General features: G+C 45.2%; 1 protein-coding gene across 1 annotated transcript in view; it reads right to left on the bottom strand.

Moving 5' to 3' along the window:
- LOC126456572 (sialin-like) overlaps positions 1–19115 on the bottom strand; it is a 158568-nt gene that overhangs the window by 89076 nt on the left and 50377 nt on the right. Inside the window, exons 3-4 of the mRNA XM_050092317.1 lie at positions 8678–8908; positions 5408–5492 (exon numbers count right to left, since the gene is read on the bottom strand). Coding sequence (XP_049948274.1) covers positions 5408–5492; positions 8678–8908 — 316 coding nt within the window. The remainder of the gene's footprint in view (positions 1–5407; positions 5493–8677; positions 8909–19115) is intronic.

Here is a 19115-nt window from a genome sequence, read left to right on the forward strand (position 1 = left end):
CAACCTTGTGTGAATGTTCTGAAAAGCTAATCATTTGCATATCGCAGCATCTTCTTCCTGTCGGTTAAATTTCGCGTCTTTAGCACGTCATCTTCGTGGTGTAGCAATTTTAATGGCCAGTAGTGTAAAATCTCGTTGCAACTAGCTGGCTGTACAAATCATATTCTTATATGGTCGCTGTCTCATAGCCATGTTTAAAATTGTAAGAACCATACCTCTGCCTGCCTGCATCAAAGTGAAGTCATCGAGGGTGTTTTTGAAATGGGGGTGATCGATTGCAGTGAACCGAAGGTGTGAGATTGCTGCAGATGTCGCAGTGCTCGTGCGTGGCATTGTCATGCTGAAGGAGAAGGTGCTCAATGTGTGGACGAATACTTCGAATTCGAAACTCGGTTATTATATGCTGTTTCTGTTGCTGTTTCTGCTGTGGGCTACAGATAGGTGCTGCAACTGTCGTCGTAGGAAAGCTGGACAGTAGCAGAAATGATTAGCGACCATGTTAACACAGTAAACAGGAGATTTACTTAACTTGTATTTCTGTACTGTACGAAAACTCGTTAGAAATGATGCAACAAGAAATAGTCCAGCTCACACAGTAGCAACAACGATATGTTGGAGCTGCAGGTAGACGGTGTCTGCATGGTGCCCCGTAACGAAGTGACTCGAAGCACTAGCGGGCTGAGCGATTGCCACTGGCCATCCTATATCATGGTGGCAGAGGGCGCTCGTGGTCCAAAGCCTTTGTAGGTGTAGCTCAGTGGGCGTGCCGCATTGAGTCTACCAGATCCCGTATAACCACCATAGGTATTGGAAGAAAACTTGCAATTCCGTTGGAAACTGTCATACGCTGATAGTGTGGTATCGCAGTGAAGAACAAAATGACATAAACGGACCTCGCAAAGCTCGTCTGCCTCATCAAGACAAGCGAATTGCGGAGGAGGAGACGAGAAAGCTGCAGCTGCCGTCTGTTGTCGGTTTTATAGCAGTCGTAACAGCAATTTCAACTGTTGATGGCAGAATTCCTTCTGGTTTTCTTTCTGTTTCTGTTGCTGCAGTTGTTGCTGCTGTTCCAGCTCAAATTGCTGCTGCCAGAAATCTTGGAATTCAGGTCCATCCTTCATTGGTATAACTGCACGGTAAGAAAGTTCTCATCACCACGTTTCTGTCCTGCTCTGCGTAGAGAGAACACGGTTTATGGTCACTTGCACTAGCGGCAACAATCAGGTGCTTCCTGAGGTCTATGATAGTAGTAGGGCCACATCATTCTTGGCGCATTTTATGACTTTTTAGTTGGTTTAATTGCCCTTCACCCCATCCCCCTCCACCTCACCTCCTCCTTTTCAATCAGCTGTGTGACTGGGAAAACCTGGTGTGTCTATGACATCACTAAAGACGGTGGCAGGAAAATGGTGGACCACGACGTTACTACAGCTGATAGTTGGTGGAGCTGCAGTCACTTATCCCTTCCTGGTCCTACTAGCTATCCGACATTCGTGGAGTGGACGCCTTTGGAAGTACCTGTAGCTACGTTTCTCTGCTTCTTCTTTATTCTCTTTATTGTGTGGTGGGAAAAACCTGTGGCTGCCGCAGCCCTCTCTAGCACACTTTTTGATGGAATTTTTACTCCCTCTTCTGCCACTTCCAACATTAATTTTATGGCACTAGACACAATCTCCCATGCTTGATGTGAAGCACTTTTCCTGCGCATCAGGTGTATGGATACAGCGATGCCATGTTGTGTACAACAGAGATGATAGCAATTAGAATGCTCGAAGTACACAGGTCCGTCGGTGACAGACCATAGACAATTGAAGCGGCCACCGGTAACGGCTCAGGAGGCGACACGCAGCTGAGATGACAGCGCCTTCAGAATGAAGGAATGGACTCACCCAGCGACAGGGACCAGAACTTGTTTCTGCGTAGAGATAATGTTAACTTGCGCGACCTCTAAGGACCAATTTCATTGGCTTCATTTTCTGTTAGTTCCAGTGACGGCAAGGTTTCCAGTGCAAGTTCGCCAGCTCTTTAGCATTGTGATGGTAACCAAGACAGTAGAGAGTTCATGACTGGATGAGTCATGGAATAAAGCTGTGAGGAACGAGCAGAAAAACTTTTTAAGTCTTGCGTAATACATCAGCTCCACATCGTTGATGGGCAATATTCGTTGATCCATAATGGATCGTGGGACGACGGCTGGCATGAACTTCTTGATTCAATAATTTACCAACATACGGCTGCTGGTAAATTATTGCATCAAGTCGTTGATGAGTGGCTCACGCTCTATACATATGCTGTAAAAATATAAACTTATTTGACTAACACAACCACCATAAAAATCAACTACAATCTCTGATTACCTGTGAGATTCTACGCACTTTGCGCTAAAGAGCTTACTCAGTTTATAGCAACAGTTTTTTGTATGTAGCTGGGGCAACGAAGGACATCAAGCAGTTTGAGAAAACAAAGCGTAGTCCATTCCCGTTTTTTTTAAAAAATGGTTCAAATGGCTCTGAGCACAATGGGACTTAACTTCTGAGGTCATCAGTCCCCTAGAACGTAGAACTAATTAAACCTAACTAACCTAAGGACATCACACACATCCATGCCCGAGGCAGGATTCGAACCTGCAACCGTAGCGGTCACGCGGTTCCAGATTGTAGCGCCTAGAACCGCTCTGCCACCCCGGCCGGCCCCGTTTTTAGGAAAGGTCGCCGGACAGACGCACTTGATTATAGGCCTATACAGCGATTTTTATACTCAGGAATTATTCACTTTTGGAGAACGAAAACTTCCTATACAAAAGTCAACATTAAGCTCACTTTGTTCGTCCAAGAGACCCAGAGAGTTGTAAACAACGGCGACAAGGTTGGTGATATGTTCCTTGATTTCTCTGAACATTCTATTCAGTACCAGTTTCGCGCTATTTGGTAAACAAAATATGAGCTTATCGAGTATAGGAACTATATTATTATTATTATTGTTGTTTACTAATTTCATAACCTTCTTTCAGACAGAAATCAGTACGTTGTTCAAATTGCGATGGAATCTACAGATGTCGAGGCTACTTCTGGAGTATTCCGAGGGAGTATTATATGGTCGTTTCGGTTTACTGTATACACAGATCATCTCGTGGATAACATCGGTTGCTTCGATTGCGGACGATGTCAATAGGAAGGTTGCATGACACTAAAGCAGAGTTACTAAACACAGTTTTCCGAAATTCCATAGCCAAAGAAGAGGAAGTAAGTACCCCTGAATTCGAATCAAGAACAACTGCGAACATGAGTAGCTCAGAAGTAGATATCCTTGGCGTAGCGAAGCAGCTTAAATCACCTAATAAAGAAAAGATTGTGTACCAGTCAGGTTCCTTTCAGTGTATGCTGATGCAATAGCTCCATACTTAGCAATCATATAAAACCGCTCCATCGTCGAAGGTCCATACCTAAAGACTGGAAGTTGTCCAAGTCGCACTAATATCCAAGAAAGGAAATAGGGGTACTCCGCTGAATTACAGACCCATATCGCTAACCTCGATTTGCAGTCGGACTTTTGGAATATATGTGAGTTCAAACATTGTGGGTCACCTCGAAAACGATTTATTAACAAAGAACCAACACGGATTCACAAAATAACGTTCTTGTGAAACATTAACTATTCTTTATATTCTTTATTCTCACGAAATAATGAGAGCTATCGACAGGGTATGTCAAATTGATTCCATATTATTAGATTTCCAGAGGGCTTTTGTCACCGTTCCTCAAAAGCGACTCCTAACCAAATTGAGTGGCTCTTGAGTACATCGTAGTAACTGACGGAAAGATATCGAGTAAAACAGTATCTGGCATTCCTCAATTAAGTATAACAGGCCCCCTGCTGTTCCAGATCTACATAAACGATTTAGGAGTCAATCTGAGTACCCCTCCCATATTGTTTGCAGATGGTGCTGTCATTTACTGTCTTATAAAGCCATCAAATTATCAAAATAAACTGCAAAATGATTTAGACAAGATATCTGCGTGGTGTAAGAAGTGGCAATTGACTCTCTATAATAACACGTGTGAAGTCATCCCCCATGAGTACTAAAAGTAATCCGCTAAATGTCGGTTACAGGAAAGAACACAAAAATCTAAAGCCTGTGAATTGAACCAAATACTTAGGGCTTACAGTTACGAATAAACTATGTTGTCACGATCACATAGATAATGCAGTGGGGAAAGCAAACCAAAGACTGCGATTTACTGGCAGAACACTTAAAAAATACAATAGGTCTACCAAAGAGAGTGCTTACACAACGCTTGTCGTCCTCTTCTGTTCGAAGTTCGAAGAAGGGCAGCTCGTTTTGTATCATCGCGAAATATGGGAGAGAGAGCCACGTGTATGATACGCGAGTTGGGGTGACAATCATTAAAGCAAAGACCTTTTTTTCGTTGCCGCTACCGCCAACTTCGTCCTCAGAATGGGAAAATATTTTGTTGACGCCCACCTGCATAGGTAGGAATGGTCATCACGACAAAATAATGAAATCAGAGCTCACACGGAAATATTTGAGTGTTCGTTTTTTCCGCGCGCTGTTCGAGAGTAAAACAATAGAGAAATAGCTCGAAGGTGGTTCGATGAATCCTCTATCAGCACTAACTTGCGTATTACTGTGTAATCATGTGGATGTAGATGCAGATTTAGATTCAGTCTACATAATAAACTGGCGAATTATTATATACACGGTATAAAAAACAATACCCCATCTAGTATGTATGTTTCCCTATTATTTGTCGAAAGGAATCTGCTCACAGCGGGTTAGCACAATAATAAAAACGAAACACCGTCTCTAAAATGAAGGAAGGAAGATTAGGGTTTAATGTCACTGTGAGGACAGTAGAGACGGAGCATAAGCTCGGATTAGTGCAAGAACGCGGAAGGAAATCGGCCGTTCCCTTTCAAAGGAAACATTCCTTCAGTCGCCTGAAGTGATTTAGGAAAACCACGGAAAAGCTAAATCAGAACGGTCGGACTCAGATTTGAACCGCCATGAGTAAAGGAGGGTAAATAGTAATATATACAGGTGTTGTTGTAGTAGGACGAAAATGGTGTGTGGTTGACTGAGGCGATCCGAAAAGCGTTGTGCAACCTTACGATCACATAGCCCACCGAGAAGCGAGAAACTTTAAAGTGATTCCGATCCCCAAACGTATTTTATACGCAAACGGTACATTTCTGGACATGGGTTTCTTGTCAAAACTTGACCTGTGATGCCCCCTCTGCGACCCCAAGAAGCCCATAATAGGAATTGTAAAACATCGTTTATTTACAAATTATGACCTAACAAACAATGTAATGTAAGTGATGAGAAGCATAATTTCAGTCAAACTTAGATTAATAACGCTGCTATAACAGTTGAATTTATCCTTACCCATGACTGCGCTCATAAATTTCCCTCTTTCGCTGGTTGGTATCCACCTCGAGATCATGTAGTTGAGGGATGGCCAGCAGACGCCCTAACGACACAGAAATACATATGCTATTTCTCATCATGAATTTCCTTAAGTAAAATCCTTTACCGGACCAGTAACCAACTACATGGGTCATTCTAAAAACGAAGAACGCTTTTACGTGAGCCTCGCTATTCTTCCACCGCCATCGCCAACGTCTCATAGATTTTCCTAATCGTTGGCGTCAGTATGACTAACAGCAAGCAGGAACGGTAGTTTACTACTTATTTGTGTGATTTTAAAAGGTGTCACAAAATTAAATATCCCTCTAAGTGCGAGGCAACGGCCTTGCCGCAGTGATACACCAGTTCCCGTCAGATCACCGAAGTTAAGCGCTGTCGGGCGTGGCCGGGACTTGGATGGGCCGCCATGCGCTGTTGCCATTTTTCGGGGTGCACTCAGCCTCGTGATGCCAACTGAGGAGCTACTCGACCGAATAGTAGCGGCTCCGGCCAAAGAAAACCATCATAACGACCGGGAGTGCGGTGTGCTGACCACACGCCCCTCCTATCCGCGTCCTCAGTGAGGATGACACGGCGGTCGGATGGTCCCGATGGGCCACTTGTGGCCTGAAGACAGAGTGCTCTACGTGCGAGGTTCGTACTATAATATGGTATCTTAATTCCAAAAAATTCCGCTTTATCGAAATTTACAGCCCAGTAACTGAAGTTATGAAAATGTGATGAATTAAGCTACGGTTAGAAAATCTTGCACCTTGTTTAATGGCAGACCGAAGAATTTTCGTGATGAACGATCAGGCCGACCTTCTGTCTGACGAAGGAAACTTCAACATGATAGACGCTTCACTGTTGATTGGCTGAGCATGTGCTTTGGCTCAAATGGCTCTGAGCACTATGCGACTTAACTTCTGAGGTCATCAGTCGCCTAGAACTTAGAACTAATTAAACCTAACTAACCCAAGGACATCACACACATCCATGCCCGAGGCAGGATTCGAACCTGCGACCGTAGCGTTCACGCGGTTCCAGACTGAAGCGCCTAGAACCGCACGGCCACACCGGCCGGCGAGCATGTGCTTTCTTGAGACTTCATGTCCAGTTGTTTACAAAATTAATTCTGGTGATTCGAGCTATAGAAAAGTGTTTGACAGGTGCGTTCTTCGGCTTCTGATAGCTTAGTACAAAACACAACGAATGAGAGTTCCAATGAGTTTCGTACTTGGTACGACGAAGATGACGAGGACTTTTTGAACAACATTGTCACTGGTGATGAGAATTGGTTTCGCCTTAAAGTTTAGAAGCAAGGCGTCAGTCAGTGGAATGGCATCATTCACGATCTCAAACAAAACACTGAAAAGCCAAACAGATGCTGACTGCCTAAAAGTCTACGGCTACTGTGTTTTGCGATCGGAAGTACGTTCTGCTCATCGACATTATGCTCAGAAGAGAGGCCATAAATGGAATGGCCTACTGTCGGGCTCTTCGCCGACCGCGCCGCGCCGCGCGAAACAAACGGCGTGGTCATTGTCCAGACGCACTGTGCTGCTTCTTGATAACGTTCTCTCGCGCTCTGCTGCGATGACGATTAGTTTGTTTCGCAGATTAAGCGGGCAGTTTGCCTACGTCTAGCTCATAGCCCATGCTTGCCCTCAGTGATTATAATTTTTTTCTCAAATTTGAGTATTTTTTGAGTAGAAAGCCCTATGGAAATGGCAACGAACAGAAAGAGGACGTTATTGAGTCATTAGACAACTTGGCGGCGACTGACAGTGCAGAGTACGTAGAGAAGATTATGAATCACTATGACAAATGTTTGAATTTGATCACCGACTGTAGAAAAATAGCTAAGATATTGTAAGGGTACAGACACGTTACTTAGTTTCAAATAACTTCTGGGAACTCAGCCAGGTAACACTTTCAGCGACCGTCGATATTTCGGCGGAAGAACACCCCGCCATTTTCAAGGCAAACTGCAATGAACAGGCGACTTACATGCACATTTAAAACCTCGGTTCTCGGACTGATGCAGGAAAGATAACACACACACTGAAAACTAGTGCCACCAAAGATGACCAAAGTCAGAGATATCGATAGTGAGGCTACGAACTCGCAGGTGAGATAGCATTGATTATGTCCCTCTGTTTGGAATCCGACTCTCTCCTTTGTTACTATCGATACTCTCACTATCGATATCTCTGACTTTGGTCATCTTTGGTGGCACTAGTGTTCAGTGTGTGTGTTATCTTTCCTGCATCACTCCGAGAACCGAGGCTTTATATTTGCATGTAAGTCGCCTGTCCGTTGCAGTTTGCCTTGAAAATGGCGGGGTGTTATTCCGCCGAAATACCGACGGTCGCTGACAAAATGTTACCTGGCTCAATTCCCGGAAGTTATTTGAAAGTTGTATACGCCAGGAGCCAGGAGAAACTCAAGTCTCACGTTAGTTAATATTTCACGGGTTTTGTGAAACTGCTGTCTTTATTATAACTGAGTAATCCTTGATAAATGGCTTTTAGATAAGTTTAAGCAGCGTTATTATCATTAGGTAAGTTACTGACATGACTCTCGGTGTGTTCAGGTTGGATTTTAATGTCTGCGGTGCTCATTGGCGTCGTGCGGCAGCAAAGACGCTCTTTACACGAGTTTCAGTCATCGCAAGTGGTCGCTCAGATTCTGCAGAGCAGTGCTTCGCGCCATAGAGCTCCCCCTTGGAGAAGCCCCATGGTTTTGTTGCCACAGATCCAAGAATGTAGAACGAAGAAAAGAGAAGAATTTGACGACAGAAATCTATCAGAGGAGATGTGCTTGTGAAACGACTAAGTTGTAAACTGTGTTCTAAACTGGCCAATAAACCAGATTGCGTCCAGAGTGCATGGCATGTTCTCCTTCGTAGCAAAAAAAGTTTTACGGGATGAACAGGTGGAAGAATTGTCGGTTCCCTCTGGTATAAGATAAAAGCGTACTTCATAACGGCGGAAACCCTCACAGTATCAAAATATACTGTAAAATAAGTTTTCTTTTATTATGTTAAAAGAAAACGTCTGGAGAAACAAACGTTCTTCTTTTTAGACTGACCCTCGTAAATTATATTTTTATGAAGTTTCTTTTCAAAATTTATATTTATTCTAGGTATGAATGTTGTTCATTTGGCATTTATACACAACCAGATGTTGACATGTATTTAGCTTTCTGAAATAAGATTACTTTATTTCATGTAGAGGACGTACTCACCCCACACATTCCTTGGAATATCCTGAGGGCTACCAAAGCTCTGTAGTCAAGTGATGCAAAAAGTGGTATTAGCAGTGCTGTTAGAGAAATCATAAGGTTGCCCAAGCCAAACACTATCTTTGTGCCGTAGTGCTGGCTAAGCATTCCTCCAGGTACCTGGGCTGCCCAGTACAGCCAGAAAAACGCTCCCATGACAACGTTTTGCTCCTGTTCATCCCAGTTATATCTGTTCTGAAGAAAAAAAATGATTGAAATTCGTACAAGTAAAGTTTTCAAAATAACAACTGCTCAAAAGACGTTCTTCAGCACCCTCGTGACTGCAAAGGATAAGAAAGAGTGTTGTACCTGAACGATAGTGTACCTAGGAACACAGTATTTTTTTTGGGAGGGGGGGGGGGATTTCAGTCTGGTGACAAGAAACTTGAAGGAATAGACACTAGAGATCGCCAAAAGCAGTTTCTGCCGTTTTCTACAGTTTTTGTTGTTGCTAGATATGACGTCGTGCTTTTTACAGCATCGTGTTCTGCACATTTAAGTGCCGTAAAGTACTCTGTTCAAAAGAATTAGAGGAACAAGCGTATCAACGTCGGGATCTATTTTGACACAAGCGATACCTGTGGTCTTACTGAATGGCTTGACATTTTCGCTTTCAATGTAGGCAACATTAAAATCATTCGCCATCTACTGGCTGCGTTATGGATTACAGTGTCAGGTGACCACTCAGAAGGAAGTGAGTACTGCTGTCTCAGTGTTCTCTAGTGAGATACACAGATGGCAGTTGTCATGTGTGGACGTTGTATTCAACCAAGCACTTGCAGTTCGAAATCTTAATGCATTGCAAGTTTCAAGAGCGGTGTGATGGACTTTCGGTCGTGTTGCTGCACATGCCAATGCCTCTACATTTGTGACCCACAGGCTGTGGAGACGCTACAGGGAGACGGGTAAATAGACAAGGCGGGTTGTACAACGTCTCCGATGCATTACAACACCGAGCGAAGACCGACATCTGACCATCTCTGTGCAGCGGCATCGTACGGATACCGCCAGAGCACTGCGATCTCAGAAGGACCATTGGAGCAGCTGTGTCCAATCAACTGTAATGAACAGTTTTCGAGAAAGTACCTTACGACCCAGACGTCCTGTTCGAGTACCCCGCTCGACAAGACATCTATCAGCTCGCCTTCAGTTCTGCCGTTCCTACGCCAGCTGACTTCTTTGTCACTGGCGAAAAGTGTTACTCAGAGACGAGTCCAGGTATCCTCTGGCGCAAGGCGATGACTGTTCGTATGCGGAGACTCGTGGTGAGCTGTGGCTGCCAAATGTTGTTCAGGAAATCGACTGGTTTACGAGCTTCTGCTGTGGATATACTTCAGGGTCGACAGTCACACGGATCTTATTGCTGTCCATGGTCGCCTTAGCGCCTTAAAACGAACATATCCTGTTGGACTATGTGGTAGCTCCTGCATACGGTGGTGGCCCTGACTCCCTTCTAATGCCTTGGCCTGTGTGGCGGACGTCAGTAGGGATGTCTTACGAAACCTAGACGTTGAAGTAATGGAATTGCCGGCGCTGCGTCCCGACCTAAACCCCATCATACAAAAATGGCTCTGAGCACTATGGGACTTAACTTCTGTGGTCACCAGTCCCCTAGAACTTAGAACTACTTAAACCTAACTAACCTAAGGACATCACACACATCCATGCCCGAGGCAGGATTCGAACCTGCGACCGTAGCAGTCCCGCGGTTCCGGACTGCGCGCCTAGAACCCCATCATACATATGTGGGACATGCTTGACAGATATGTTCCCGGTAGTCCTGTTCCACCTCAGACTCTCCAAGAACTCTCATTGGGCTTCATTGAAGAACGAGAGCGGATACGACAGCGTGACTTCTGTAGACTCGTACGGAGAATATCACATAGGCGTCGGGCAGTGAAAAAAACGCTCACGGAAGACATACACGTTATTGAAGCTCTCAAATTCCAATGAAAAGCACCCAGGATGACCGACTGAATCATAGTTTCCACTTTGTTTTCTACATCTGTCGGACGTTTCAGCTCTTTTTATGTAAATAATCGAGGATGTAATGATGTTTTGTTATGTACTTAATTTGTGAAAGATAGAGGTACACTCCTAAGCCAAAACGATTATGGCGCCCGCTGGCGTTGCGGGCATATGACTCGGTAATAAAAGTATGTATTCGGAGCAGACAAGGACGGGGGATCACCCTAGCGAAGATATGGGCTGCAAATTGGGAAATCCATTGAAATAAGTGATTCTGACAAAGGGAAGATTATTATTACGCAGAACTTGTGAACAAAGATATCGAAAACGGCGAAACTGGTCGTTTGTTCAATTGCTACTGCAGTGAGCATCAATGGGAAGTGGAACTAACAGTGAAACTACCACTATGCGCGAAGTGGTTGGACGTCCGCGACTCCTCACAGTTCGTTGGGTTCGGAGGCTTTTCTGCTCTGTAAAGTAGGATAGATGGTGATCTGTGGCATCTCTGTGGAAAGAACATAAATACGGGCTGTTCAAAAAGTCTCTCCGCAGTGCCGTATGGTTGTTAGCCGCACGTGCCGTAGCCGAAGTGAATATACCGAAATGAAACTCAGTGAAATACAAATTATTAATTTATTTAATATTCATTTTTACTTACAAATTTTCACATTAAATGTTGAAAGTGTCCCCCCTGTTATTGAATACACAATTCAATCCGTCTAATCATGATTCGAAACACAAGCTGTAACATTTCTTCTGTATCAGAAGCAGTGAAAGTGGATATTGCAGTTTTCAATTCATCGATGGATATTGGACGGTTTTTATAGACAGTTGCTTTCACTGCACCCCACAAGAAAAGTCAGATGGTGTTAGGTCAGGCGATCGTGGAGGCCAAAGTCCCTGTGAAGTTATGCGATCACCTAAAACATCAGCAAGCATTGACATTGAAACGTGAGCTGTATACGCGGTTGCACCATCTTGTTGAAAATAACCGTCACTTAACACAAGTTCTCCTATGAATGGGTACAGAATATGCAGTATCGTTGTGCGTTTATTGTTTCGCTGAAAAATATGGGACCCACAATCCGACGTCTAGAAATTGCAATCCAAACTCCTATTTTCACATAAATAAGTGGTTCCTCATGAATACATAACGGATTCGCAGTACTCCACATACGAGAATTCTGCGAGCTCATGTGCCCGTATAAATGAAACCACATATCATCAGTGAAAAACGTTTCATTAAGAATATCCCCTCCATTTAGTTGAAGAAAATTTTTGAACCATTGACAATAATGCGGTCTCTTGCCATGATCAGTATTTTTCAGTTCTTGCACGACTATCACTTTGTATGGGAAATGTTCTAATTTTTTCCTTACAGCTGTGTGGGGCGTTCCGACACTAACATCGATTTCCTGGGTGAGTTTTCTTACCGACTTGTTCGGACTAATGGACATTTTATCGAAAATATAGAGCAGTTTATCCTCAGATAAAACGCTAGGACGACCACTTCTAGGTGCATCTGTCACTGAATCCGTACTTCGAAATTTCTTAATCATATCTCGCACAGTATCGCGATGTGGGAGTGTTGTCTCCGGGAAAACTGAATTAAATGTTTGACGAACTGAAACTGCGTATTTACCTCCAGCTTTGAACACTTGTTCGACTAAAAACACACGTTCTTCAATGGTTAGCATTTTAACAGCGACAAAAATGAAACAAATGAAGAAAGGAACTAAACTTAAACGTTCACGTCAACACGTAACGACACACACCAACGATACTACTGACGCTGGCTGAGACAAACGAAACAGTGAAATGTTGGGAGAGTCCACTTGAAGGGAAGTAACCCAGGCAGGCGAACAGTCATACGGCATGCGCGGTTAAGAATCATACGGCACTGCGGAGAGACTTTTTGAACACCCCGTATTTCGGAGCACACCGTTCATCGTACATTGTTGAACATGGAGCTCCGCAGCAGACCAGCCCTACATCTTCACATGTTGACCGAACGACATCGTCAGTGCCGGCCAGAGTGGCCGAGCGGTTCTAGGCGCTACAGTCTGGAACCGCGCGACCGCTACGGTCGCAGGTTCGAATCCTGCTTCGGGCGTGGATGTGTGTGATGTCCTTAGGTTAGTTAGGTTTAGGTAGTTCTAAGTTCTAGGGGACTAATGACGTCAGAAGTTAAGTCACATAGCCGGCCGCGGTGGTCTAGCGGTTCTAGGCGCTCAGTCCGGAACCGCGCGACTGCTACGGTCGCAGGTTCGAATCCTGCCTCGGGCATGGATGTGTGTGATGTCCTTAGGTTAGTTAGGTTTAAGTAGTTCTAAGTTCTAGGGGACTGATGACCACAGATGTTAAGTCCCATAGTGCTCAGAGCCATTTTAAGTCCCATAGTACTCAGAGCCATTTGAGCCGACATCGTCAGTTACGATTGCAATGGGCACGAGACCACAGGGATTCGACGGTCGATCGATGGAAACATCTCGGATCTTAGGTGAATCACATTTTTGCCACACTAGGTCGATGGTCGTCTCCACAAACGCCGCCATCGAGGTGAATGGCGGTTCTAAACGTGCAGCGCTCCACGGATGCAGGCTGATGGGAACAGTATTACACTTTGGGACACATTCTTCTGCGCTTACATGGGACCTGTGTTGGTAATTGAATTATCTGCATCCCTTCATGCTTGATGTCTTCCTTGACGGCGATGTCACCTTTCAGCAATATAATTGTCCGTGTGTTGGAGCCAGAACCGTGCTTCAGTGATGTCTCCGCGACCAAATTCGCCTGATGTAAATCCTATGGAACTCATCTGGGTCTGTATAGGGCGCCACCACCACGTACACAGATTAGAGACACATTATTTACGTGAATTTCATGACCAGGACGCAGACATCTAATGCTAGACACCTCCTCAAACTAACGAAAAACCTGTCTGATCCCTTATACGCAGAATCTGCGATGTATTTCGTTCCAAATACGAACAAACAAGCTACTAAGCACGTGATCATAATGTTTTGGCTCATGAGTGTATAGTTTGGTAACATACCTAGTCCTCAGTTATTGCTCAATGGAGTATGACAGACGTCCAAAGTTACGTTACCCTATTTCTTCTGAGAATATTTGTTAATTTTTCAGTTAGGCAATTTTATGGAAAGTAAAATTATATACACTATATGATAAAAAGTATCCGAACACCTGGCTGAAAATGATTTACAAGTTCGTGGCGCCCTCCATCGGTAATGCTGGAATTCAATATGATGTTGGCCCACCCATAGCCTTGATGACAGCTTCCACTCTCGCAGGCATACGTTCAATCGGTTGCTGGAAGGTTTCTTGGGGAATGGCAGCCCATTCTTCACGTAGTGCTGCACTGAGTAGAGGTATCGGTGTTCGTCAGTGAGACCTGACACGAAGTCAGCCAAAACATCCCAAAGGTGTTCTAGAGGATTTAGGTCAGGACTCTGTGCAGGCTAGTCAGTTACACGGATGTTATTGTCGTGTAACCACTCAGCCACAGGCCGTGCATTATGAACAGGTGCTCGATCGTGTTGAAAGATGCAATCGCCATCCCCGAATCGCTCTTCAACAGTGGGAAGCAAGAAGGTGCTTAAGGCATCAGTGTAGGCCAATGCTGTGATAGTGCCACACAAAACAACAAGGGATGCAAGCCCCTCCATGAAAAACACGACCACACCGTAACACCACCACCTCCGAATTTTGCTATTGGCACTACACACGCTGGCAGATGACATTCACCGGGCATTCGCCATGCCCACACCCTCCCATCGGATCGCCACATTGCGTACCGTGATTCGTCACTCCACACAACGTTTTTCCACTGTTAAATCGTCCAATGTTTACGCTCCTTGAAGCAAGCGAGGCGTCGTTTCGCATTTACCGGCGTGATGTGTGGTTTATGAGCAGCCGCTCGACCATGAAATCCAAGTTTTCTCACCTCCCTCCTAACTGTCATAGTATTTGCAGTGGATCCTGATGCAGTTTGAAATTCCGGTGTGATGGTCTGGATAGATATCTACGTATTACACATTACGATCCTCTTTAACTGTCGGCGCCTTCTGTCAGTCAACAGACGAGGTCGGCCTGTACACTTTTGTGCTGTATGTGTCCCTTCACATTTCCACTTCACTATCACATCGGGAACAGTGGACCTAGGGATATTTATGAGTGTGGAAATCTCTCGTACAGACGTATAACTCAAGTTATCTGACCACGTTCGAAGTCCATGAGTTTCGCGGTGCGCCCCATTCTGCTCTCTCACGATGTCTAATGACTACTGAGGTCACTGATATGGAGTACCTGGCAGTAGATGGCAGCACACGGCACTTAATATGAACAACGTAGGTTTTTTTGGGTGTCTGCATACTTTTGATCATATAGTATACAAATAAAGAAAAGATTTTATGTGGACATGTGTCGGGAAACGCTTAATTTTTAATTTCCATGTTAGAGTTCATTTTAGTTTCGTCAGTATGTACTGTACTTCCTCGATTCACCGCCAGTTGGCCCAATTGAAGGAAGGTAATGTTGACTTCGGTGCTTGTGTTTACATGCGACTCATTGCTCTACAGTACTAGCATCAAGCACATCAGTACGTAGCATCAACAGGTTAGTGTTCATCACGAACGTGGTTTTGCAGTCAGTGCAATGTTTACAAATGAAGAGTTGGCAGATGCCCATTTGATGTATGGATTAGCACGGGGCAATAGCCGTGGCGCGGTACGTTTGTAACGAGACAGATTTCCAGAACGAGGGTGTCCCGACAGGAAGACGTTCGAAGCAATTGATCGGCGTCTTTGGGAGCACGGAACATTCCAGCCTATGACTCGCGACTGGGGAAGACCTAGAGCGACGAGGACACCTGCAATGGACGAGGCAATTGTTCTTGCAGTTGATGATAAACCTAATGTCAGCGTCAGAGAAGTTGCTGCTGTACAAGGTAAGGTTGACCACGTCACTGTATGGAGAGTGCTACGGGAGAACCAGTTGTTTCCGTACCATGTACAGCGTGTGCAGGCACTATCAGCAGCTGATTGGCCTACACGGATACACTTCTGCGAATGGTTCATCCAACAATGTGTCAATCCTCATTTCAGTGCAAATGTGCTCTTTACGGATGAGGCTTCATTCCAAAGTGATCAAATTGTAAATTTTCACAATCAACATCTGTGGGCTGACGAGAATCCGCACGCCATTGTGCAATCACGTCATCAACACAGATTTTCTGTGAACGTTTGGGCAGGCATTGTTGGTGATGTCTTGATTGGGCCCCATGTTCTTCCACCTACGCTCAATGGAGCACGTTATCATGATTTCATACGGGATACTCTACCTGTGCTGCTAGAACATGTGCCTTTACAAGTACGACACAACATGTGGTTCATGCACGATGGAGCTCCTGCACATTTCAGTCGAAGTGTTCGTACGCTTCTCAACAACAGATTCGGTGACCGATGGATTGGTAGAGGCGGACCAATTCCATGGCCTCCGCGCTCTCCTAACCTCAACCCTCTTGACTTCCATTTATGGGGGCATTTGAAAGCTCTTGTCTACGCAACCCCGGTACCAAATGTAGAGACTCTTCGCGCTCGTGGCTGTGATACAATACGCCATTCTCCAGGGCTGCATCAGCGCATCAGGGATTCCATGCGACGGAGGGTGGATGCATGTATCCTCGCTAACGGAGAACATTTTGAACATTTCCTGTAACAAAGTGTTTGAAGTCACGCTGGTACGTTCTGTTGCTGTGTGTTTCCATTCCATGATTAATGTGATTTGAAGAGAAGTAATAAAATGAGCTCTAACACGGAAAGTAAGCGTTTCCGGACACGTGTCCACATAACATATCTTCTTTCTTTGTGTGTGAGGAATGTTTCCTGAAAGTTTGGTCGAACCTTTTTGTAACACCCTCTCTCTCTCTCTATATACACTCCTGGAAATTGAAATAAGAACACCGTGAATTCATTGTCCCAGGAAGGGGAAACTTTATTGACACATTCCTGCGGTCAGATACATCACATGATCACACTGACAGAACCACAGGCACATAGACACAGGCAACAGAGCATGCACAATGTCGGCAGTAGTATAGTGTATATCCACCTTTCGCAGCAATGCAGGCTGCTATTCTCCCATGGAGACGATCGTAGAGATGCTGGATGTAGTCCTGTGGAACGGCTTGCCATGCCATTTCCACCTGGCGCCTCAGTTGGACCAGCGTTCGTGCTGGACGTGCAGACCGCGTGAGACGACGCTTCATCCAGTCCCAAACATGCTCAATGGGGGACAGATCCGGAGATCTTGCTGGGCAGGGTAGTTGACTTACACCTTCTAGAGCACGTTGGGTGGCACGGGATACATGCGGACGTGCATTGTCCTGTTGGAACAGCAAGTTCCCTTGCCGGTCTAGGAATGGTAGAACGATGGGTTCGATGACGGTTTGGATGTACCGTGCACTATTCAGTGTCCCCTCGACGATCACCAGTGGTGTACGGCCAGTGTAGGAGATCGCTCCCCACGCCATGATGCCGGGTGTTGGCCCTGTGTGCCTCGGTCGTATGCAGTCCTGATTGTGGCGCTCACCATCACGGCGCCAAACACGCATACGACCATCATTGGCACCAAGGCAGAAGCGACTCTCATCGCTGAAGACGACACGTCTCCATTCGTCCCTCCATTCACGCCTGTCGCGACACCACTGGAGGCGGGCTGCACGATGTTGGGGCGTGAGCGGAAGACGGCCTAACGGTGTGCGGGACCGTAGCCCAGCTTCATGGAGACGGTTGCGAATGGTCCTCGCCGATACCCCAGGAGCAACAGTGTCCCTAATTTGCTGGGAAGTGGCGGTGCGGTCCCCTACGGCACTGCGTAGGATCCTACGGTCTTGACGTGCATCCGTGCGTCGCTGCGGTCCGGTCCCAGGTCGACGGGCACGTGCACCTTCCGCCGACCACTGGCGACAACATCGATGTACTGTGGAGACCTCACGCCCCACGTGTTGAGCAATTCGGCGGTACGTCCACCCGGCCTCCCGCATGCCCACTATACGCCCTCGCTCAAAGTCCGTCAACTGCACATACGGTTCACGTCCACGCTGTCGCGGCATGCTACCAGTGTTAAAGACTGCGATGGAGCTCCGTATGCCACGGCAAACTGGCTGACACTGACGGCGGCGGTGCACAAATGCTGCGCAGCTAGCGCCATTCGACGGCCAACACCGCGGTTCCTGGTGTGTCCGCTGTGCCGTGCGTGTGATCATTGCTTGTACAGCCCTCTCGCAGTGTCCGGAGCAAGTATGGTATGTCTGACACACCGGTGTCAATGTGTTCTTTTTTCCATTTCCAGGAGTGTATATATACAGGGTTATTACAAATGATTGAAGCGATTTCACAGCTCTACAATAACTTTATTATTTGAGACATTTTCACAATGCTTTGCACACACATACAAAAACTCAAAAAGTTGTTTTAGGCATTCACAAATGTTCGATATGTGCCTCTTTAGTGATTCGGCAGACATCAAGCCGATAATCAAGTTCCTCCCACACTCGGCGCTCACTGCAGGCCGACCCGTTGATTTCCCCTTACAGAGGCATCCAGAAGTTTTAAACTGCGCATACCATCGTCGAATGGAGTTAGCAGTTGGTGGATCTTTGTTGAACTTCGTCCTGAAGTGTCGTTGTACTGTTATGACTGACTGATGTGAGTGCATTTCAAGCACGACATACGCTTTCTCGGCTCCTGTCGCCATTTTGTCTCACTGTGTGTTGTGACCATATGTCAATGAATGGAGCTACAGTGAATTTATGAAATCGCTTCAATCATTTGTAATAGCTCTGTATATATATATATATATATATATATATATATATATATATATATTATAACCATGTGGACTGTACCGACATACTTCGTCACTTATGCACAACTTGTACGTTGAGACAGAAAAAAGTCTTTTGCAGTGGAACATGACATATTTGCATATTACCTGAGTGTCGTTAACGTCTTAATTTTACCTGTCTTGAAAATCAAAATTTGTGTCAATTTCCAGTAGCTTCAGTTTCAAAATGTATTTGATCTATAATTTATTTCTAGAATTCTTGCTTAATTTGATTTCACTTACTGAGTATTGGTGTGTAATAGTTAAATAATGTAACAGATAGACTTTTTCGATTTCAGTCGAATGTTTGTTCCTAGGTATATGACCATGTTGTACCTTGGAACATGCTTTTACATTTGGAAAAACCTTAATTTTCGCAGCTTCAGGAGAAGACTGGAGCACATAAAAAGTGAATGCCACAAGAGTGTTTAAGTAATAAATTTCTATTGCAGGTGTGGCTAGAGAGAAAGTTTGACACATGTACCCTGTGAGTGTGTGAGTGTGTGTGTGTGTGTGTGTGTGTGTGTGT

Source organism: Schistocerca serialis, chromosome 2 (assembly GCF_023864345.2).
Source record: "Schistocerca serialis cubense isolate TAMUIC-IGC-003099 chromosome 2, iqSchSeri2.2, whole genome shotgun sequence".
NCBI lineage: Eukaryota > Metazoa > Arthropoda > Insecta > Orthoptera > Acrididae > Schistocerca > Schistocerca serialis.